The sequence below is a fragment of the Osmerus eperlanus genome, chromosome 14 (assembly GCF_963692335.1).
Source record: "Osmerus eperlanus chromosome 14, fOsmEpe2.1, whole genome shotgun sequence".
Lineage (NCBI taxonomy): Eukaryota > Metazoa > Chordata > Actinopteri > Osmeriformes > Osmeridae > Osmerus > Osmerus eperlanus.
In genome coordinates, this window is record NC_085031.1 from 16,190,572 (window position 1) to 16,214,261 (window position 23,690).

The window sequence follows — 23,690 nt, forward strand, 5'->3', positions numbered from 1 at the left end:
ATTGTAATTTTTATTTATTAGCATATGACACTTTATACAGAAGGACTGATATAATGTTGCAGGATTTAGGGGGGTTTGTTTTTACAGTTTTATTCATGATTAAAGTAGTAAATGATTATGATTATATACAGTATCTTTACGGGAGATACAAAAGTATTGACCTCTATTGTGACCTGAAACATATTGCTGACATGTTCTCTATATTCATTCATACTTTAATATTAGCACTCGCATAGGAAACCATGGAAACCATACGAAAACAGCTTGGAGTTTGAAGTGTATGTGTGGCTCCCCTAGCTGTGGTTGCTGTTTGAAATAAAGGAAAATCCAACCTTTTTGATTATGTCCTCTAAAATGGTTGCACATATTCTACAGCATTGGTAAAATTATTATAAAACGTATTGAGCCCCAGAGTTTTATAAATATGTAATGCGATGAGTATATTTCTCATACCACCTTTCATAAAATAGCTTTTTTCTATTTGGAAACTGAATTTGGGCTGGTAACTCATCCATCAGTCTGATCAAAGGTTTACAACAGTGTTATGTCATATATTAAATCTGAAATGAAATTCTGCCCACAACTCAAGCTCCTGAAAAATATTATTCTATAGAAATATTGGAAACAAAAAAAAGTTGCAATTGGATTTAATTGTTGATCCCTTATAAATCAGAAAGCAAAGTTTCTTATTTTGTATATTTGATAAGTTTTCAAGTTTGAAAAATAATATAGAATATCAGGTCTCAATCTACTTGTGAGCTACGCTAGAAAGTGGTCTTTTCTGGTTGTTCTGACATCATTATTGTGTGTTTTACAAAGGGTAAAGCTTAGGGTAAAGTAGGGAAGGATGTATTGCATTTATCTCATACAGTGCTGTGTGAAGGGCACCATAGATAAAAAAGACAAAGTGTTATAAACAATACAAGTAGTAACATAAATGGATGCACCTTAGTTGTCGATGTTGACACGTCTGTGAAGATAGGGTTGAGGACTTGGGGAGGGATTCTTATGACATGTTATGTCTATCTAAAATTAGAAATACAACATTTATAATTATTTAATTACGAATAGATAATCTGTCCCACAACAGCACAGACGATTTTTGTTTTGTTGAAACTTTTGCAAAGGAAGACCTGAGAAAATGACATAATAGGAAAATAGTAAATCATCGTGGGACACAAATACAATACAATCAAAGCAAAAAAATAAGTATTAATCATGGAATGATGTTTCAGAATAGATTCTCCTATAAGTTAACATTTGCAAATCGCAACAATACTAATGATTGGAAAACAAAACGATTGTCGAAATCCTTTCCTGTCACATGGTATACTTTGCAAGAAGCCCCCATAGTGACAAACCATGAAAAAATGACCCTCCATTTAAACGAAGTGGAAACACCCTAACCTGCACCCTCTGACACAAAGTATAGGTTCATATCGACAGAACTAAACTACTTGAGGACAGAACAGAACATGGCGTCCACAGAAACGCACCGCGTCACTGGACGCCGCTGAACTAGCATTCTACGATAGTTCGTGTCACTGAACCATCGTAGAACATGCAGTTATAAACATCTCGTTGTCTGCACCAGTTCTCCTCTCTGCCTACTCCTCAATTCCCCGCTCATTCTCCTGTCCCCCCCCCCCCCTCTTTTGTGTCTTTGTTTCTCTCACACAGGAAGCACAGGAGAAAACCCAAATACCTCTTGTCAACGTTTTCAAAGCCTCACCATGGTTTAGACTCAGTGTTGCACTAATCTGGGTGTCTGGCTGGGGTTGCTACATAATAACCAGTTAGTCCTCTGTCCCCATTCATGCCACCAGACACAGGTCTTCCAATCCCCATCACAGCCTGGACTATCGTGTCACCAACAGCTTTCAAAAATAAAAATACACGACGGAAGGAGCTCTTCTCATTGGGTAGAGTGAGGGCGTGTCATGAGGCTCCGCCCACCCTGCCGGGCCTTTGTGACATCATAATAACTTGTGCTTCTCTGAGGGAGGGCCTCAGGTTGTCCTTCTGTCCAATTGTCTCTCCCTGTCCCTCTGCAGAGGGCGCTGTGTGTGTGTGTGTGTGTGTGTATCTTTGCTTTTCTCTGTGAGTGTAAGTGCTGGTTTTTCTGCATCGGTGTCTTCCTTTCCTGTGTGTTTCTATTTGTGCATACAGTTCATACATGTTTGTGCACCTACCTTTTATTCACATGATACATATATATATATATATACATATACGTGTGTGTGTGTGTAAATATGTATACGTGTGTATGTGCGTGCGTGCCTGCCTGCGTGTCGTCCTCAGATGGACACAGGGCAGACGATGATCTTGTCCTCCAGCATCACGCTGATGATGAGGAAGACAAAGTACAGCAGGAACATGAGCATGCCCAGAAGCTTGCTCATCCTCCACTTGCACGCCGCGATGGAGATGATGACGAACAGGAGCATGAGGAAGAGCAGCACGATGGCGCAGAACAGGCCGTTGCTGCTCACTATCACCGGGCTCATGTCGTTCAACAGACTCCACAGCAGCCAGGGGAACGGCAGGCTGGAGGCAGGGAGGAAGGGAGAGAGGAAGAACAAAGAGAGGTGTCACATGTTAGATATCACCCTACTGGGACAAAGACAGCAAACTGACTGTCACTGGGCACCAGACTTGTATCAATGAATGTATGAAGTGAGGGTGCATTTGATTCGCCTCGGTGTGAGGCTGGGGGACATACCCTACGGTAATGTCGAAGATGTTTGAGCCCACGGAGCTGGACACGGCCATGTCGCCCAGCCCCTTCCTGGCCACGATCACACTGGTGATGAGGTCAGGGATGGAGGTCCCTGCTGCAAGGATGGTCAAACCCATGATCTCCTCTGTGACCCAGAACGTTTCTCCAACCTGCACGTGGATGAGAGAGAGAAAGAGAGAGGGAGGGAGAGAGATTGAGTTAGAAAGAGAGAGAAAGGGAAGAGAAAGGGGAAGAGAGAGAGAGGGAAGAGAGAGATAGAGGAATAGAGAGAGATGGAGTTAGAGAGAGAAAGGGAAGAGAAAGGGGGAGAGAGAGAGAGAAAGAGAGGGAAGGAAGGAAGGGAAACGGGAAGAGAGAGATAGAGGAATAGAGAAAGATGGAGTTAGAGTAGAGTGGAATTTGATAAAGGTGTGGGTCGTATTCCAGACGGCGAGGAGTCAGTTAGGCTATGGCTGCTTTTGCAGACTTGTTGCTCTGTTTATTAGCAACACCAGATTAAGTCACAGGCTGTACTGACGGCGGATCTGATGAGATTACAGGGAATAGAGGGAAAGACAGAGGGAGGGAGAGAGAGAGAGAGAGAGAAGGAGAGAGACAGAGAGAGAGAGAGAGAGAGAGGGGGGGGGGGAGAGAGAGAGACAGAGAGACGGAGAGAGGGGGAGAGAGAGAGAGAGAGAGAGGGGGGGGGGGAGAGAGAGAGACAGAGAGACGGAGAGAGGGGGAGAGAGAGAGAGAGAGAGAGAGGAGGGGGGGGGGGAGAGAGAGAGACAGAGAGACGGAGAGAGGGGGAGAGAGAGAGAGAGAGAGAGAGAGGGGGGGGAGAGAGAGAGAGGGAGTGGGTGAGAGAGAGAGAGAGAGAGGGAGTGGGTGAGAGAGAGAGAGAGGGAGTGGGTGAGAGAGAAAGAAGGAAACAGAGAGAGAAGGAGAGAGAGAAAGAGAGAGAGTGGGTGAGAGAGAGAGTAATAGAGAGAGAGTAAGAGAGAGGGGGAGAGAGAAAGAAGGAAACAGAGAGAGAAAGAGAGAGAGAAAGAGAGAGAGTGGGTGAGAGAGAGAGTAATAGAGAGAGAGTAAGAGAGAGGGGGAGAGAGAGAGAGTAATAGAGAGAGAGTGTAAGAGAGAGGGGGAGAGAGAGAGAGTAATAGAGAGAGTGTAAGAGAGAGGGGGAGAGAGAGAGAGTAATAGAGAGAGAGAGTAAGAGAGAGGGGGAGAGAGAGAGACACACACCTGGTGAGCCCACCACACCATGAGGTAAGAGAAGATTGCGATCCAGGAGATGGAGCCCAGGAAGGTGATGGGGAAAAACTTCTTTGACGTCTGAATGAGAGAGAAGAAGAAAGAAGAGATGAACGAAGACAAGGCGAGAAAAAGTCTGAATTTGAAGCTTGTTCCGAGAGTAGTTATGTCTACAGCAGACCTGGTTCCTGTGTGTATAAAGTGTATTGAAGGTGGGAGTTTTTTTGTCTTCTGGGACTGCTCTAATGGTCTGATAGTATAGGTCAAAATCAAAATCAAACCCATTATTCAACTGTGTGAGTGTGTGTGTGTGTCCAGTAGTCCTCACAAGGATAATAAACTTGCAAAATATTGACCATGTCTTGTTCTTGAGCCACACAACTTCAAGTGCTCTTTCTTTGGGGTGTTAGGGGGTGTATGGTGTGTTAGTGTTAGAAGGGATAGAATCATATCAAGGGCTAAGATCAGGATTAGGGGTTAAGAACACAATTTTGAATGGGAGTGAACAGTTGGTCCTCAAAGGTAAACAAATATGTGTGTTTGTATGTAACCAGTGTGTGTGTGTGTAACCAGAGAGTGTGTGTAACCAGAGAGTGTGTGTAACCAGTGTGTGTGTGTGTGTAACCAGAGAGTGTGTGTAACCAGAGAGTGTGTGTGTGTGTAACCAGAGAGTGTGTGTAACCAGAGAGTGTGTGTGTGTGTAACCAGAGAGTGTGTGTAACCAGAGAGGCCGGTAAACGTACGTCTCTCCTGACGTCGGGCAGAGTGAGCCAGAGTGGTATGATGATGGGCAGGATGAGGAGATACGTCACACGTTTGCGGTTGGTCTCTGGCCACGCCAGACTCAGAGGCTGGTCCTCATCTTCCTCCTCTTCCTCCTTCCAGAGGAGAGGGGAAGGGGGAGGAGGGGGGAGGAGGAGAAGAGACAAATAATGCTTACTGAAATAATGCTTATTACTGGTAAGTGCTGGATGTTAACTATGACGCGAATGATGGATGGATGGATGGATGAAAGAAGGGTAGTTGTCGTACTTCTCCTCCTACGGTGCCGTTCATGGGAGGAGTGACTTCCACCGCTACGTTGGAGCTGTTAGGGATGTTCCTCTCTGGAAGGTGGGAGAGGAAGAGATGGATGGGAGGGAGGGAGGGTAAGACATGGGCGGATGGAGACAAAAGAGGTAGAGTTGTTAGAGTTGTGGGTTTTGTGATGAGGTGGATGAGTAGTGTGAGCATGCTTTTCTCTTTAGCTACACAACTGTGTGTGTGTGGGGGTGTGTGTGTGTCTGTGTGTGTGTGAAAGAGAAGGCTAGTTGAATTTGACCGTCTGAATAACCTGAATTACCTGAAATACCGTTGGCACCATCATCTTTGCATTTCTGCTTGGCCATCTTGTGGAGAATGGAGGCTTTCTCCTTGAACCGACCTTGGAGGACAACCAGTACAGCAAAGTTAAGTGTTTATGTCTAGTAGTGTAGACAAGTCAGTGCATGTGTTTGTGTTTCGTAAGAATCTCTGTGTATGTTAGTGTGTGTGTGTGTGTGTGTGTGTGTAAGCGTCACTGTTTCAAAATGTGTTTTACACACAAATCTGAGCAGGTGTCAAATCAAATCATTGTATGGTGTGTGTGTGTGTGTGTGTGTGAGAGAGAACGATCGTCACTGTGTCGGAAAGTGCTTTTCCATACAAATCCGGGCCGGTTTTGTATGCGTGACACATACTAGCTAGTACAGTACAAGTCCTTAGCGTGTACCGTCATTACCCTCGTGGAGGGGGTCCAGGGTATGGATCATCAGCTGGAAGATGCTGTTCCTCATCAGGGTATTGTGCAGCGAGGCACAGCTTCCTTCTCTCTGCAGTCTGGGCTTAGCCTGACAGATGGGAACCATGAGTTACCCATCGCCTGTCATCCACTCATACTAGTTGCTTGTAAAAAGGGCTATACAGATACATTTGATTTGGTTAACTAGCTTTAGTCTGTGTCACTCATTCACCGGAATGGAAATTACCCAAACTACTAGGTGACCATCGCCAGTTAGGGTCTCTGTTTTTGTTACCATCTTTTTATTGTTTAACCTCTATAAAAATAAATACAACTTTTAACTTTGCAACAGCATTATTTGTCACAAACCGTACATCAAGACAATATGAGTGTAATGTCCTCTCCTGCACAGATTTATTTTCAATTACGAAAAATATTTTGTAATTATATTATAATAAAATCAAGTTCAATCTTTTTGTTATACATACCACTCGTGCACACATGCATACACTCGGACATACAAGCAGACGCACACAAACACAAACACAAACACACACACATACAAACACACAAACGCACACAGAACCTACCGTCAACTTGTTCTCATCATCACTGGGTGTGATTGCCTTCAATGAAAAGACAGAGAAAGACAGAGAAAGACAGAGAAAGACAGAGAAAGACAGAGAAAGACAGAGCAAGACAGAGAAAGACAGACAGCATCTGAATGTGAAGCACGCAGTCTTGCTTGCGCTCACAACAAACAGCTGTTTCAACTGTCAACTGTTAAATCTCCACATGGAAGTTACAAATTAAGTGTTTTTTGTTTAACACTATGATTTAACACTACTGTTAAATCATACCATTTCAATACTCGATGGAGCATATAAACTTAAATTTACTTAAATAATCAAATTAAATTAAATAAATGTCCCAAAATGTATGTAAAAATGTGATGGTATTGGTAACATTGTCATAGCATTACAATAGAAAGACATTTTAGATATCATTGTAGTAACTGAGGTCAGATCTCCTTCAAATCAGTAAAAAAATCCAGTTCATCAATCAGGAAAAAAAGAGAGGCATTCATTATCAATGATTCTTCAATCGGTTGAAATGAACAACTTTTTTTCCCCTTCCAATTCTTTAAACCAGGATTTCAAATCTTTGCCTCCGGATTTGAGTGAATTGATTGAAGTGATCGATTGAATGTTTGAGCCCGCAGTTCAGAAAGCACAAACAGGGTTGTTGCAAGACTGATGAGGGAACTGAAGCCAACACAAAAGGCCTAGGATTATTATTTTTGGGTGAACTATTCCTTTAAAGCTCAACGGGTTCAGCATCCTTTGTTCTACAGCCAGGCAGGTCTTCAGAGGACAGACAGCACACGTGTTGTCAGAAAATGATATATTTACACCCCCCCACACACAAACTTAGGGTGGAGAGTGTGTTGCCCGAAACCCCTCTCTCTCTCACACACACAAACACACACACACACACACACACACACAGCTGGTGGACGTACATACAGATAGATCTAAGCATTTTAAGAGAGACTAGTTATTGATTTATAACACAAAAGGGTGTGATTATGGGACAGTATGATTTTGGAGCAAGAAGAACAGTAGGTTGTCATGGCTACTGAGGAATGCCAGTTGGTGTGCATAGTAGTTTGTTGCTGATTTGATAGAAATTTTTCAATTTCATTTCTTTCTATTTCTTGTAACATTGTCAGATCTTTGTCCGTGTGTTCTATACATCCTGCTGTTTTTATGATGAAGGGATGGAGGGATGGACGGAGAGAGAGAGAGAGAGAGAGAGAGAGAGAGAGAGAGAGAGAGAGAGAGAGAGAGAGAGAGAGAGAGAGAGAGAGTGACAGAGGGAGCGAGTGATTCATGTAGTGTTCTTCTATTTCAGTCATCTCAAGTACATCTTTAGCCCCCTCACCTTTTGTCATTATCCCCTATAAGCCATGGGTCTTTTTAGCCCTTACACCTGGCTCCTTGCACCTTAGCTAGGGGTCCTAACCACTAGCCACTCAGCCATAATCCCTGGCTCCTAGCCCCTTTGTCCATGACCCCTAACTCCTAGCCGTTGATCCCTAACTCAGCTTTAGACCCGACCGTAACTTGCGATGGATCTGGGCTTAACTTCTTGATTCAGTCCACCGCATGTGGAGTTTGTTTTGAGATTCAACTCCTTGTTGAGGGAACGAAGTAGACAGCATCCTGGTTTTAAAAGGTGTTTGTTGTTGTCAGGGGTTGGGTATATCTCAGTGGTTAGAGCATTTGCAGATCACAAGGTTGCAGGTTCCAATCCCACCTGTACATTGCATCGGATAAAAGGTAAACAACCACATATTGTCTGCTGCTTCCTCTTACATGGTTCGTGACATGCCATGTTTTTAGCATCACTCTCAACAGAGTAACTCACAAAGGATGGAATAACTCATTGTTACGGACCAACCAAACGACAAAACCAAATTTCCATCATTTTAACAAACACCAACAGACTATTTCCCTGAGGAAGACTGATTAGACGAGAGTTGGTTTGTAATCTTGTATTCCACACAGAATATCTACTGGAGATTCCTTCTGGACTAGGATTAGGCCCAATAACCTGTGTCTGTGAAAACTGCTACAAACAGAGACAATAAGAAGACAGAATCCCTGTCTGTGATTCGCCCACACACACTAGCTAGTCATCTTCCTGTATTCACTCAAGCCTTAGAAAAGCATGGTGCTGCTGACACCAATCATCCTAAAGGAAATGTTAGGCTGTCAACTAGATCCCTACAGGCTGTAGAGGTTTGTGCTAGCGGGCTAAAAGTTGTCATATACACAAGGTTGTTGAGGTGTATTGCCTGTCTGTCTGCCTACCTGTCTGTCTGCCTGCCTGCCTATAAGGTACAACCAAGTACCTACCTACCTGTCTGTCTGCCTGTAAGGTACAACCAAGTACTTACCTTCCTATCTGTCTGTCTGCCTGTAAGGTACAACCAAGTACTTACTTACCTGTCTGTCTGTCTGTCTACCTGTAAGGTTCTACCTAGGATCTACTACCTACCAGAAATCTCTCTGTCAATGGCTATGCTAAGCTAATTTTAGCATGATGGCCAGCCATGTGAATACCTAACTGTGGCGATGTCATGGCGATTGCTATATTTGACCTACCTATCGCTCACATGGCGTCCAAGGTGCATGCTGGCCAGTGAGCCTAATGACCCTGAGCATCTGCTGTACAGGGCTTAGGTTTAAAGAGGGAGAGAGGAGGGGAGGGGAGGGGAGGGGAGGGGGAGAGACATAACTGCCGCTTTGCTTTTTGACACAGGTCACATTGACTGCTGTCCTGACACACCCTCTAACCCTCACCTCTCACTTTTCTACCATCCTTCAAACCTTTCTCCTGTCTTTCACCCCCTCTCTTTCTTACTTCACCCCTCTCACTCTCGTACCTCACCACATTTCTCTCTTCCCTCACCCTCATCCCCTCTTTTCTATCCTCACCCCTCTCTCTCTTCTCTCACCCCTCTCTCTTCCATTCCTCGTCCTCACCCCCTCTTTTCTATCCTCACCCCTCTCTCTCTTCTCTCACCCCTCTCTCTTCCATTCCTCGTCCTCACCCCCTCTTTTCTATCCTCACCCCTCTCTCTCTTCTCTCACCCCTCTCTCTTCCATTCCTCGTCCTCACCCCCTCTTTTCTATCCTCACCCCTCTCTCTCTTCTCTCACCCCTCTCTCTTCCATTCCTCGTCCTCACCCCCTCTTTTCTATCCTCACCCCTCTCTCTCTTCTCTCACCCCTCTCTCTTCCATTCCTCGTCCTCACCCCCTCTTTTCTATCCTCACCCCTCTCTCTCTTCTCTCACCCCTCTCTCTTCCATTCCTCGTCCTCACCCCCTCTTTTCTATCCTCACCCCTCTCTCTTCTCTCACCCCTCTCTCTTTCATTCATCATTCTCATCCTCTTTCTCTTTCCTACCCCCCCCTCTCTCACCCCTCACCCTGTCTCTTTCCTACCCCCCCCTCTCTCACCCCTCACCCTGTCTCTTTCCTACCCCCCCCTCTCTCACCCCTCACCCTGTCTCTTTCCTACCCCCCCCTCTCTCACCCCTCACCCTGTCTCTTTCCTACCCCCCCTCTCTCACCCCTCACCCTGTCTCTTTCCTACCCCCCCCTCTCTCACCCCTCACCCTGTCTCTTTCTTTCCTCATCCCCTCTTTCTCTTACCACATTAGCATCACAACTTAGGTTTAAGTAGCCTTGGTGAGTCCAATAGGCCAACTGTGATTTTTGGTGAGCCCTAATTTTACAAGTTAGACCAAGATATACCTGTATAACCTATTAAATAAGTAAACGTGTGTGTGTGTGTGTGTGTGTGTGTGTGTGTGTATGTGTATGTGTGTACAAAAACACTCTTCTGTAGGACAATGCTTTGGCCTAGAACCATGAAAAGGTTACTTGGGTGTTCTGTGGTAGAACCGTCTGTACAATAGTGTATTTTAGAACACTTGACAAGATATAACATCATACCAAACTGAAGACATAAATAAACGGTTATATGAGCTTTGGGAAACGTTGCTTTTGGGATATAAATAATATCTATTTGTGAATGCAATGGATCCATCTGATAACTTTAATTAATTGGAATCAAAAGTGCATGCTGCACTTCATGAGACTTGTTGTGCGGAGCCTACACATTAACATGATGTATCTCTTCTCTCTCTCTCTCTCTCTCTCTCTCTCTCTCTCTCTCTCTCTCTCTCTCTCTCTCTCTCTCTCTCTCTCTCTCTCTCTCTCTCTCTCTCTCTCTCTCTCTCTCTCTCTCTCTCTCTCTAATCAGTGCGGTCCACCTGACCCTCCAAGCTCTCAGATTTAGGTAGGATCAATTCAGACAGATAACCGCATTTAGAACGGTAATTTCCAAACGATGCGTGTGAACTCTTTCAGCAACCTTCACAAGTCACAACGTGAGAACACATGCTTTCTGCACTTCGTATTTCTCTTTTTGTAATGTCGTCCCCCCAAAAAATTGGGGCACTGTGGTGGACAAGTGGACCATCACTATATCTCATTAAATCATGACGATCCTTTAGATAACTGCCACTTCAGTTGACCATTGGCTAGGAGATAGTGAAAGGAGATTGTAAGCTAACATTTATGAAAACAACATTGTTGGTCCACCTTACGATCTCTCAAACGCTCAAGGTAGGCTATATCACCCAAACGGCACTGTCGTGCAAGTCAAATGTTTCCATTCGCTATTTGTTATCGGACGTATTAATTCAATAGCCTACATGACAAGTGATTACCCCAAACCCTTTGTTTACATGTAACTCAAATCATGACCAACACTAGGACGTGTCTCAAATTTAATCAGGGAGAAAAAGAGAAAAGAAATCCGTTGCAGCATCAGAGACAAGCCACACCACTCTGGACAGCTGACCCTATATTTGCTGTCGTCACCACAGGTTAGCTGTTAATAAGGGATCAGGACAGGATTGCAGTCTCATAACATTCTGGCATCAACCGATGACTTCATTTGACATCCACAAAACTCCCCGGCCTCATAATCCAATGCTCAACAACATGCAGCTCAAAAGTCATAAAATAAAACATTTAAACTCAATGACCGTAAAATAATTAATTTAGGGGGAAAAGCATGATTGGCTGAGGGGACAAAGTCGAGCAGTCCGCTGCATGTGTTTTCCTCGGCCGAGCCGTGATGTTACCTGTCTATAATTAGGGGCAGTAATGGGATTGGAGGATTTGGCCAGGGATTACAGAGGGCCTGGCGACATATGAGGCCGGGCCAGTCGTACATCAAGTGCCGAGGACCAGAGGACAGCCTGGGGGGGGAAGTCAGACTTGTGAGGGTGACCAGCTCCTCGAAACAGACTATTCTATTGGGATTCTATTGGGAGTCAGGTGGCTGAGCGGTGAGGGAGTCGGGCTAGTAATCCGAAGGTTGCCAGTTCGATTCCCGGTCATGCCAACTGACGTTGTGTCCTTGGGCAAGGCACTTCACCCTACTTGCCTTGGGGGAATGTCCCTGTACTTACTGTAAGTCGCTCTGGATAAGAGCGTCTGCTAAATGACTAAATGTAAATGTATTCCAGATACAAACGGGTACAGATAGCCTCGCCCCATCCTAGGTGAGCCTATTCATGTCCATCAGTTAATGAATGGGAGGTTCTTGATTTCTTAGGGCACCACAGTACTTCAGTGTATTTTATAATGGTATGTATAATACCGTGTTGCTTTGGAATAGAAAGAGGTATTACCTGGAGTAACCTAACAATTATCTAACAATTATCTCTGGATGGTATACTCAATACAAACTTTTGTTTAGTTAAGCACTTAATAATGTAAATTAATTAGCCTACTGTCATTTGAAACAGAAACAGATGGTTTGGGGTCTATCAGAATATAACAATAAAAGTTTATAATAACTGCTTGCAAATTTAAAGCATAGTTAAAGCATGAGTTTGTTGTACTGAAAGTCTTTCTCACCTTCCCATATAATTTTTTTTTCTTAAATTCCGGATATATTTTTAATTCAGGTTTCCATTAAACCTTGATTTTATCCCAACCTCACACCCTCATAACAAATATGTCAATGTCTTAATTGTAAAATAATGTATTAATTCGATCTTGAAGTAAAAAAGTCAAATCATCAAAATCAATTTAGTGTGAATCCCTCTTAGATTTTTCCAACTTACAACCTAGCTCCATTCTGCACCGTGCATGTCCCTGAAGATCTGCCCTTGGGATGGCGGTTGAACTAAGCTACAGGCTAGCTGTGCTAAGAGACAGCCTAGACAACCAACTGCTCGTTCACCTGCCCTCCGTACGTCAAAACAACATCTGAAAGCAAAGCATCTGACTCCAACTGTACGGAGAAAGAAGGATAATTGGGGTAGGGGGAGAAGGGTGTAGGTAGTCATTTTGGGTACATACATTGACCATCAGTAAAAAAAAAAAAAAAAAAAGTTATTTTAGTTTTTTCACTTTTTCCCCCTTTTTTATCACAGCATCCGTTTAGTCCTCTTTTGCATGGCAGCAACAACAGCAGTAGCGGCAATAGTGATCTGATATGTTCTTTTGGAAACCGGCCTGTTAACACCCACACCACCTTATCTTATCTTCATTGTTTGGACGTATTTTCTTACATATTAGGTTTCCTACATACACACAATTAATCGCTTGTGTGATCTAATTCAGGACCATACACAATTGGTTTAGGTGCAATCATGATGGCACACAAGGATCGTGATGGATCGTACGATTCATCATAGGGCAGGTTGGGGCTGCCACCATTTTGCTTTCATCTGTCCAATCTTCTCAGATCTGCACTGGTCCCAAGAGAGGCGGATGGGTTGTGACAGGGTTCAAGAAATGCCTCTACTCAGGCTGGATGCTTCGATAGGGTGCGTGTGTACTTGTGTGTGTGTGGCATGGATAGCTACTTTTGTTACACCCATACAGTATTGACCACAGACTCGCCATGTTTACTTGTATTGCATCCCAAGGAGATGGTAGAGGTTCCACACCATTTGACTCCAAATGCTACTTTAGCCATGACAAACCACTTTCAAAAGACACCATTACGAGTGTGTGTGTGTTAAATGGATGAATCCTTCGATGTTGGACTCCTCTACTTCAAGGCATCCACATCTTTCATCCACCAGGTACCCCCAACCTCTATCCAAGATTGACAGTTAATAAGAAGTTGAAATCCACACAACCTCAACAAATACTGGATGGTTTAACATTTAGCTGTATAAATTGACTGAATTGGATAAGATGAGCTACACCAGCTTCTGCATTAACTCTAAGAGGGAACCAGTAGTGTCCGAATTGTTAGTTGGCAGTTAAATCTTGAGACCGTAGAATTTAAATGTTGAATTTTGAGAATGGACCTAGGTTCCTTACACTTTATGGAACGGCCACCATATTGGTCGGGACAACGTAAATCCGGAACCTGGGGGGGGGTCCAATCAAAACAGGATGTCGTCTGAACACTCTAGTAAATGTATGCTTGGGACATTCCAGGGACTAACAGGTTGTCAAAGCGGTTGTGACTTTGTCAGCACGAACAGGGACATGCATGGCTATGGCCTTACCCCATAGTGGAAGCACACACAGGCGAGAGGCTTAAAGACAAATCTTAATCCATCACAGAGTCAGGTGGTTTGGTTGGCAGTCTCTTTGTCCGGCAGTCAGCCAGTTCCTAAATAAGCCTCCCAATTCCTTGTGAAAGACCCGTTTTAGACAATAACCATTGAGGACATGAGAATGATCACCCGGGGTCAAACTGCTGAAGAGGAAGAACCATCTCCCAACCACCTCGTCCACTTATATAAACTATTTATGTGCAAGTTATGGTGTTGGTGTCTGTTGCCAATGTTACCGATAATGGAGAGTGTTTATGGATCTGTGGTTAGGGACTTTTCTGATGGGGGAACAGGAGTGGGGAAAAGCCAAAGTTGGTTTCCTATGGTGATTGTTTCCTATAGGTGACTGGCTGACTTCTCATGATTTCCAATGGTAACTGACCAATATTTCCAGTCTATTCTGATAGATTTTGTGAGGTGTTTTATCTCCAATAGCATGACTAGGGTTCAGGATGTGATTGGGATGGGATCTCGGGGCTGTGGGGTTGAGGGTGCGAGCTGATTGGAGGGATCTCGGGGCTGTGGGGTTGAGGGTGCGAGCTGATTGGAGGGATCTCGGGGCTGTGGGGTTGAGGGTGCGAGCTGATTGGAGGGATCTCGGGGCTGTGGGGTTGAGGGTGCGAGCTGATTGGAGGGATCTCGGGGCTGTGGGGTTGAGGGTGCGAGCTGATTGGAGGGATCTCGGGGCTGTGGGGTTGAGGGTGCGAGCTGATTGGAGGGATCTCGGGGCTGTGGGGTTGAGGGTGCGAGCTGATTGGAGGGATCTCGGGGCTGTGGGGTTGAGGGTGCGAGCTGATTGGAGGGATCTCGGGGCTGTGGGGTTGAGGGTGCGAGCTGATTGGAGGGATCTCGGGGCTGTGGGGTTGAGGGTGCGAGCTGATTGGAGGGAGTGAGGAGGCTCACCTTGGGGGCTGCCTCGATCTCGTCCACCTGGTTCCCTCCCAGCCTGCTCTTGATAACCTGCTCCACGCTGCCGTTGAACTTCATGAAGGTGACGTACGCAAAGTAGCACGACAGCAAGGCGATACTCTCATCGATGGTGATTTGGTTATCCAGAAAGAAATAGATCAGCATTAGTAAGCCAATGATATAGAAGGACACGTCCCTGAACAGAGGCCACCAGGTCAGGTTCAGGATCTCCCTGGAGAAGATGGCGCACATTCCGATGACAAACAGGATGTTGAACACGGCCGACCCCACGATCGTCCCAATGCCCACGTTGCTGTGGGAGACGAAAACGCCGATCACGGAAGTGAAGAGTTCCGGGGCCGAGCCGCCGGCCGCCATGAATGTGGCTCCGGCCACGTCGTCTGAGATTTCGAGCTTCTCTGTGATCACGGTCAGCGCCGGCACGAAGAATTCGTCGCACACAATGGCTAAGGCGATGAACATGTACAGCATGCCGAACATGTGAAAAGACACTGCTCCTTGGCGCCTTTGCTCAAGGTTGAACAAATCCGTTGGATAGTCCCCATGGTTCATCTCATCCATGGACGAGCTCATCGCTATGGGCATATCCTCCTCGGCCCTCATCCCTGGCTTGGATGACAGCAGAGTTCTTTGGGGCACAGCTGTCTTGGACTGTCCTCCTCCTTGGCCTTGGTCTGTGGGGTGTGCTGTCGTCGTGTTGGTGGACCACCTTCCCTGGGTGACGCCGGTCCAGGACAAGGCACTCCAGGAGAACACTGTGGTGAGGCCCAAGAGGCCCAGGGTGAAGGTGAGGACCCGGGCCGGTCGTAGTTTTCTCCGGACGCGCCAGTAGTGTTGCCTCTTACAGTGGGCGCTCAGCGGGGACGAGGTCTTCGACGACTCCATAGGTGCACCTCTGGATGGTAGCATCATGTCCATGGGTCTGGATGACTGGGGGGTGGGGGTGGGGGGGGCAGACAGGCAGGCAGGTGCTAGCTGGGGCGGTGTCTGGGCTTGGCGTCAAGGGGGGTGGGACGTGGTATTACCGAGAGCTGGGCATGCTGCTCTCGGCTTCTCTAAACACAATGATGGAGGCGTTGGTGTGAACCTGGGTTTCGGCCAAACAAAGGTTTCCTCATATTAATTCCTGAAACCACAGAGAGAAAAGAAAAGAGAGAGCGTTAGAAAGAGTATATTTATTGCTGTTGTGCCAGCATACTTTTGAGGCCTAGCAGCCTGTGACATTTCTTGACACAAATAGATTCAACAAGATAATACTTGATTTAGTACCCATAGACCCCATGCTGTACAACTGTATCCCAATTTAGATCCACATGTGTCCTCCTGTTAGGCATCTTAATCTCGGGAACCAAGTGCCTCCACTCATCTGTTCTAAACTAACCTTTAAGCTCTAACCCGTGTGTGCCTGTGGAGATCCCATGGGGATTTAACAGGTGTGTGCAATATGCAAGCAGCTCCAACTACTGCCCTCTGGAACGGTAGGTGGCCAGCTCCAGGCTGCCCACTTGATTTGTCTCAGTTGCTGCATATTGAACTTATTGATCCATCCCCTAAGTGTGGACAATGGGGAAATTCAAAGGCGCCTTACTTTCAAATACTTGTGTATGTAATCGAAGTCTGTGATAGACCCTCTGACCTCTGTGCTGAACTTTTTCTTTCCTTTTCCCCCAGAGAAATTGGCATTGAGAGCTAGTTAACAAGGCGACAAGGTGACTCAAAAACAACCCTTTTGTGGAAAAGACACTTGTTCGATTAGAAACCAAATTGCTTCATTTAATTTCTCGTACTGCAAGCCTCTACTCAGCCTATGTTTTGACTGAGTAAGATGTCAATCAGAATTCACATCACTCCAGTGCAAGGAGAATGATGCCTCTCACCAACACTTCGATAATAATATAGTCTTTGTTTGATATTTGAGTCACAGGCTGTGATCTTTTGAACAGCTCTGTTATCCTGTGCCAAGCTTAGCTCCATCGACATTAGGGAAAGCAGCTTAGGTAATGGTATTATATGCTGTTAAAAGTAGCTGTCAATTACAAACTTTATACTTTCCGGCCGTGGTTCTATAAGACATCAAATTTACAAACGCAGATCAGTGAAGGTCACAGTGGATTTAGAATAGCAATCAATTAACAAGCTATCTGAACCTTACCAGGCTGATCTGCTTATGCAGAAACATTAAAACTGAACCTGCAGGTGCAAATGCAGTCTACATGCATGAAGATGTTCACTGAAACCACAGTGACAACATACTTGAAAGGAATTATATTCATGTCTTGAAAGTACCCAAATGCAACCACTGATCTTTTATCTGACCTTGTGACATCAGAGGCCACCTTGCAAATCCCATCGGCCTGTCTCACTAACCGTGCAATGCTGGGGGACTTTAGAGTTGAACCAATGTAAGATCTAGACAACAAGAGTAAAAAAGCAATATCTACCACACTTGCAGGCTCCAAATGACGGTGTTGTGAAAGTCGTTGCTGTCGGTTAGTATCCTCCAAGGTAAGCAAATCCCAAGCGACAAGAACCTCCAGCTGCCAACTGCAATGTGAGCATCTCCAAAGCAAATCCCCTGTGAGATTTTCTGAGAGGTGGTTGAGCTCCAGTCAAGAGCACAGTAAAAGGCTCCTCCCTCCCTCCCTCTCCTCTAAACCCTCACCATCCAACCCAACACCCAACCAACCTCTCTGTCTACACTGGTTATACAACGGCTAAGATCTTCGTTTATGTTGGTGTTAGCTCCAACGATACCCATTAATCCAACTGGGTCTGCCATAATGCATCGCATGGTAGTGGATGGCATGCAAACGTGGTTTAACTCTGCTCACTAAGGGAGAGGGGAGTGGATGCTCAAGAGCCAAACCGACCGATAGAAATAAAGGCACGTTTTTAAACAAAAGAGATGACAGTTCAGTTTCACGCAATTGTTGTTGTTTTTTTAAGTTTTATAATGAGACTGTCAAAAATGGAAAACACCAAAGACGCAACACTTTGCTCAGAACGGTTCTCGAGAAAAAAAAGACTTTGAGGTACTCATTGCATATTGCTAATAGGATTTCTGTTAAACACACGATGTTAATTCAGCAACACAACCTGGAGTCTTTATTTCTGTCAAGCGTCAGACGCACTGACTCACACTGACTTACTCTGACTCACACTGACTATTGATATAGAAATACAAAATAGACTTGAATCTAGAATCTGTTGTCTTGTTGTTTATGGTTATGACATCTTACATTTAGCAGACGCTCTTATCCAGAGCGACTTACAGTAAGTACAGGGACATTCTCCCCGAGGCAAGTAGGGTGAAGTGCCTTGCCCAAGGACACAACGTCATTTGGCACTCCGGGAATCGAACCAACAACCTTCTGATTAATAGCCCGACTCCATAACCGATCAGCCATCTGACCCTCTTACTTATATGAACCTCAGGTCTATGTCCTTGGGGTGGACGGATGGGGTGAGGGCATGGAGGAGAAGAGGGGTTGAGGTGTGGAGACGAACATTAAACTATTTCTACCTGGCATTTGACATTGTCCTCTCTCTAAAGTTGTGTAAAAAAAAGAGGAAGTAGGAGAAGTGGGAGGAGCTTACACGTGAGCGCTTCTCTAAAGCCTCCAGTATCTTCAGCTCCTTCTGCCTCCCTCTCTCTCTCTCCATCCCTCCCTCCCCCATCTCTCTCTCACCCTCCCTCCCTCTCTCTCTCCATCCCTCCCTCCCCATCTCTCTCTCACCCTCCCTCTCTCTCTCTCCATCCATCCCTCCCTCCCCATCTCTCTCTCACCCTCCCTCCCTCTCTCTCTTTTTCTCTCCCTCCCTCCCTCCCTATCCCTCCCTCCCCCCCTCTCTCTTTCCTTCCCTCCCTCGCCCCATCTCTCTCTTTCCCCTCCGTCCCTCCCTCCCTCCCCAAACCTGAAACCCTCCCTCTCTCCAAAACCTCCTTCTCCTCCGCTCCCTGCTAGCACCTGTGCTATTACATAGCAGCTGGAGATCTTGTCCCAGGTTCACCTCTGACTCCTCCATTCCACCGCAGACACACAGGCAAAGCTCTGATGTGGTGCGTAATGGGAAGACTGGGTTTTTAGTTACAGTTCTGAGGATTTGAGGTCAGCCTTTCAGAAAGATTGGGGCTTGGATATGTGGCCTTAACCCTTGTGCTGCCTTCGGGTCACATGACCCAAAGGTTCATAACGAACCATCGTTGTGTTTACCCAATTTTACCCAATAAAAAAACAAATAAAAATAATTTTCTTTTAACCTTTGCAATGTGGGGGGGTCTGAGACAGGCCAATGGTTAAAAGAAAATGCTTCACTTTGTTTTTGTATGAGGTAAATTTGTCACAATACGATGGTGGGTCACAATGACTGATGAGTCAGAATGACCCGAAGATAACACAAGGGTTAAAAGCATTTATAATTGGGGAGTTTTTGAGTTAAAATAACAAATGTCTAATCTTTTCTTAACTAACACTAACACAAATATAGTAGTCTGAATCAAACTATGAGAGGTTGACCTTAGTCAGGGCCATGTTCTGTCGTCATCCTCTTTATAATAAGATCCATCTCAATCCAGAAGCCCTAGGTAGCTCAATATATTACGTAAGAGCAGCCAAATTGTCTTTCTAGGTAAGCTCCTGAACATGCATGCACTGTAGGCGAGCTGGCAACCGACAGAGAACAGCCCTGGAGCCAGTAAAGTAAAAATAGATTTGGTGTTTATTGCAGTTTGAACCAGTTAACATAGCCTTCACCTAACAAGGGCATTGCAGTGATTGACCTCCAAAAAAAATCGGTTAAAAACAACTTTGCACGTGTACCTTTTTTATTGACATTTTCCTCAGAGGAATTAAAGATCTTAACTTTAAAATATGCTAATAAAAAAAAAGCTCCTCCCACAGACATGATTCATGCCCGTGTCATCTTGTGTTCTGTTCATCCCCATCGGTCTTGTCCATTTTGGCATGACTGGCAATGATATTTAAACGAGCCGTAGATAAATGCATATGTGAGTAAAAGAGATTATCTGGCTAAATCCTTAAAGCTCCTATGCTCCCACAAATAGCCGCTAAGCATTGTGGAGGCCTGTGCTCCTATCGTTTCGTTGGTGGAGAGTTGACGTTAAAGTGTTACCGCTACAATGACCCTCAAGACGAGCACTCGGGACTTCACAGATTAGCGACCCATGTAATTTCTTCTTGCTGTACCGGGAAGTTGGCGTTTATACGTTGATGTTTACAGAGAAAGTTAATTTGAGGATTAGTGGCCATGACGACCTAAAACAAGCAGAGCCGCAGCAGCACTCGTGCTGTCCACAGCCTTAATGCAAAGCAGTCAAGGACATCGTAATGGGAAGAGGAAAGTTGGAATGATTCAAGAGAGTACATATGCCTACTCTTGCGCTCTTGATCACACACACAACACTAAGGCGCAGAAACATCATTTGTGACAGGTTACAGATCTGCTGAGGCAGGATCTCATACATAGCCTAGATCATGATCAAGATAACAGTTGGTCAGTGGTGTCAATCCCAATGTCAGTAGGTTGTGTAAAATCCCTAATTACTAATCTCCACACCTGTAATTCCCTGCTTGCTGGTCAGTTCTGACCTGATTTGACATAGCCTACTACTGCCCTCTTGTGGACCAGATGGGTAAAATATGTAAATTGGTGAGAAGCCAATTAGAGAAGTAAATTGATCTACATTTATTCTTGTGTCATAAACAAAAGCAACCAAAGTACATTCTGCCACTATGGTATATATATAAAAAAAAAGCATTTAAGCAAATGTAATTTTTGACGTCAGAACAAATTTATTTCCCCCCCACGTGCTGACATAAATAATAACCCACTGTTATGATTTTTATGCCACCTATTTTACAGTGACTGCCACTGTCTTATTAGGCACTTGCAATCTGTATTCTTACTTTCAACACACACAAAAAATTTGCCCAAAAATGTAATGGCAAACATTTCTTTCCAGTCCCATTTTGGCCTCTTAGACAATAACTGTTTAATTTAGTTATGAATGAATGGGCAAGTAATAAAAATCACTTGAGGCACAAATGTTTCTATTTAACTTGCAGAAGAACCAGGTTAGTGCTTTTGAACTTATTCTATTGTTGGTAGTTCCAGCATATGTAGCAGGCTAAATCAAGAGAACCTCAAGTGACACAATAACAGAACATTAATTTAAACGCTTTGTTTCATCCACAATTTCTGGCTGTCAAACCTCAGCCCACAAGTGGAGGTGCAGCAGGCACGGGTGGAGCTAAGGCGGATCAGGGTGGAGGCCTTAGCATTTGGCCTTCTTGCCGTAGCTGTCCACCGCCTCAGGGGTGACGCTCTCGTCCTCCTTCAGGTCCTCCAGCACCGCCTTGCCCACCAGCTGGAAGATGTCCTCGGGGGGCACTCCCTTGGGCTCGGCCACCTTCACCGCCAGCATGTCCAGACTCAACAGTGTGCCTTTGGAGATGGAAACCTTGGCCACTACGGACTTCCCCAGCTGGAGGGAAGACAGGGGTGGAGAGGCCAGTTGTTGTTCTGCTTACTTTTAAACGCAACGGACCAAAGTCTGATTCGGTCAAACCCAAGGGTACCCCCCCTCCACACACACACACACAATACCGTCACCCTCCCCCAGGGTAACGCCAGTTCCCCCCCCCCTTACGATAACACTCACCTTGTCATGGCACGGCTTTTCGCAGGGCAGCATCTGCTTGACGCCCGTTCCCAGAGCCCTCTCCACCAGCCGGATGGAGCGCACCAGCTCGGTCAGCTCCCCGGGCTCCAGGGACGCCTCGTGGTCGCTCCCCTTCCAGCTCTTGTCCAGGGTCACGTGACGCTCCACGACCTTTGCCCCCATTGCCACGGCGGCCACTGTGATGCTGATTCCAGACTCGTGGCCGGAGTATCCGATGGGAATGTCAGGGAACTCCTTCTGGTATTCCTGCCATGAGTGTGAGACCAAACTAGCATTTTTCTATTTTTTTTGCTCACCCAGACCACTATTCTGTCAATGTCAACATTTGCAGTAACTGGAATCGACTACACAACAGAAATGATTAAAATATCAGACAGGCTTGATACAAAAAATTATTAATCCCAAATTTGATTGGTCAAGTAAAATCAATTATCTGGCTAAAATGGCCTCCACTAGGGTTGGCCCATGGTTCAGTGTTTGGATCAATGTTTACGGGGGCCTTGTTTTGAGTTTGGGCCGGGTCGGTACCGTGACGACCCTGAGGTTAACATCCTCAGGCTCCAGAGGGTAGGCGCTGGTGCACTGCAGGATGCAGAAATTCTGGTTGTGTTTCTTCACAGTCTGGTAGACCCTTCGCATGGTTTCCATGGTCTGCATCCCGCTAGACACCACCATGGGACGTCCTGCGGCACACACACACACACACACACACACACACACACACACACACACACACAGACAGACAGAAAAACACACACAAATAATGATGACAATGCTAGGAACTTGAGGCCTAATTGTCCATGTGTGCTGCAGTGTGAGGTTGTCAGTGTGAAAGGCATTGTTTACACAGAACATGCTGTGCTACAAACAGACCTTTCTTGGCCGTTTTCTCGAGGTAAGGAAAGTTATTTGTGTCTCCAGAGCCCACTTTGAAGAACGGCACGTTAAGCTTGTGTAGAAAGTCCACTGCCATCTAACGATTGAGATCACAGTTTAAGTACTCATGTATGACATTTAGTCATTTTAGCAGATTTAGTATGATCAAACAGTATCACATGTTCTCACAAAGATATCAAACAATATTTAATCTTCCAAGTTTAACTTCATACTGATGCTGATTCGATCAACTGTTCGGTGTCATTCAGAATCACATGGACAGCCAGTTTACCTCATCCATTCCGGAAGCTGTAAAGAAGATGCCAACGTCCTTAGCGTACTTCTGCAGCTCCTTGTACTGCTCGTGACTAAACTCTAGGTGGCGCTTGTGGTCTCCGTAAGTCTTTCCCCACGAGTGCTTTGAAGTGTACGGACGCTCCAGGGCACGTTTGTTAAACTTGTACTCCAGTTCGCTCTTCTGGAATTTTGCGCAATCGGCTCCACAATCCTTTCAATTGAAAGTATCAAAACCACGCACATAAAACGTTAAAGAGAGACTAAATAGTCAGTTTTTCAGGCGTTCCATCTTTAAAACTCACAAATCTGCTAGTTAAGCATGTATACAAGTAGACCTCTGCCCACTCAATGTACAATACACTTTTCTGAGCCATTTGCATGACCCATTGATCACAGTTGCATAGTACACTCGATCATGTTACTAGTAAAAAAGCTAACGTTACCAAATTATCTGGACAGCTTAATCATGATATACAACTGCGTGAACAAATTCAGAACTCATTCAATAATCACCTTAGCCATCTTAATCATCTTCTTGGCGATTTCTATATCCCCTTGATGGTTTTGTCCGATTTCGGCAATAATGAAACAAGGGTTCGACCCCCCGATCATTTTACCAGGACAAAGTTCGAATTTCAGAGGCATTCTAAAATGTTATTTTTTAACAAGAACAGCCTATGTATAAGTATGAATCTCTCTAGCTGTTTAGCTGTCCAAGATGTGTTCAGTTATCCGGGTACAGTTAACGTGTAATCGGTCAGTTCCAACGTTGCACATCCGGGATGGTGTACCTTTTCTCGTTTCAATATAAAAGTCCTCAATGAGCGCGAATTTCTGAACGGAAATTGTCTTTGTAAAACATTCCTGAGCTTCTTAGCGTATTGATGATAATAAGAATGATCAGATGTGAATGCATATGTTGTAAAAAATAAAATAATAAAAATAAAATAATAAAAGACATGGGGGACATTCTTCATTAAGA

The 23,690-nt window shown here is 45.1% G+C and overlaps 2 protein-coding genes across 3 annotated transcripts; both read right to left on the reverse strand.

The window, feature by feature from the left end:
* Positions 1-17,409, reverse strand: slc24a2 (solute carrier family 24 member 2). 2 transcript variants are annotated; one of them, XM_062478843.1, is made up of 10 exons: positions 17,274-17,409; positions 14,806-15,958; positions 6,323-6,358; positions 5,733-5,841; positions 5,316-5,396; positions 5,006-5,079; positions 4,717-4,851; positions 3,965-4,054; positions 2,723-2,889; positions 1-2,547 (listed from the first exon to the last, which is right to left on the reverse strand). In XM_062478843.1, the coding sequence occupies exons 2-10, from the start codon at positions 15,748-15,750 to the stop codon at positions 2,298-2,300; spliced, it is 1,887 nt and encodes a 628-aa protein (XP_062334827.1). In that variant the 5' UTR covers positions 15,751-15,958; positions 17,274-17,409; the 3' UTR covers positions 1-2,297. The 2 variants fall into 2 exon arrangements, with proteins under 2 accessions (XP_062334827.1, XP_062334826.1); XM_062478842.1 differs by having other exon boundaries at positions 5,724-5,841.
* A 3,213-nt stretch (positions 17,410-20,622) lies between these two features.
* nansa (N-acetylneuraminic acid synthase a) lies at positions 20,623-23,487 on the reverse strand. The gene is made up of 6 exons (XM_062478893.1): positions 23,222-23,487; positions 22,704-22,919; positions 22,409-22,508; positions 22,064-22,218; positions 21,515-21,781; positions 20,623-21,337 (listed from the first exon to the last, which is right to left on the reverse strand). The coding sequence occupies exons 1-6, from the start codon at positions 23,351-23,353 to the stop codon at positions 21,128-21,130; spliced, it is 1,080 nt and encodes a 359-aa protein (XP_062334877.1). The 5' UTR covers positions 23,354-23,487; the 3' UTR covers positions 20,623-21,127.
* Positions 23,488-23,690: the final 203 nt, after the last annotated feature.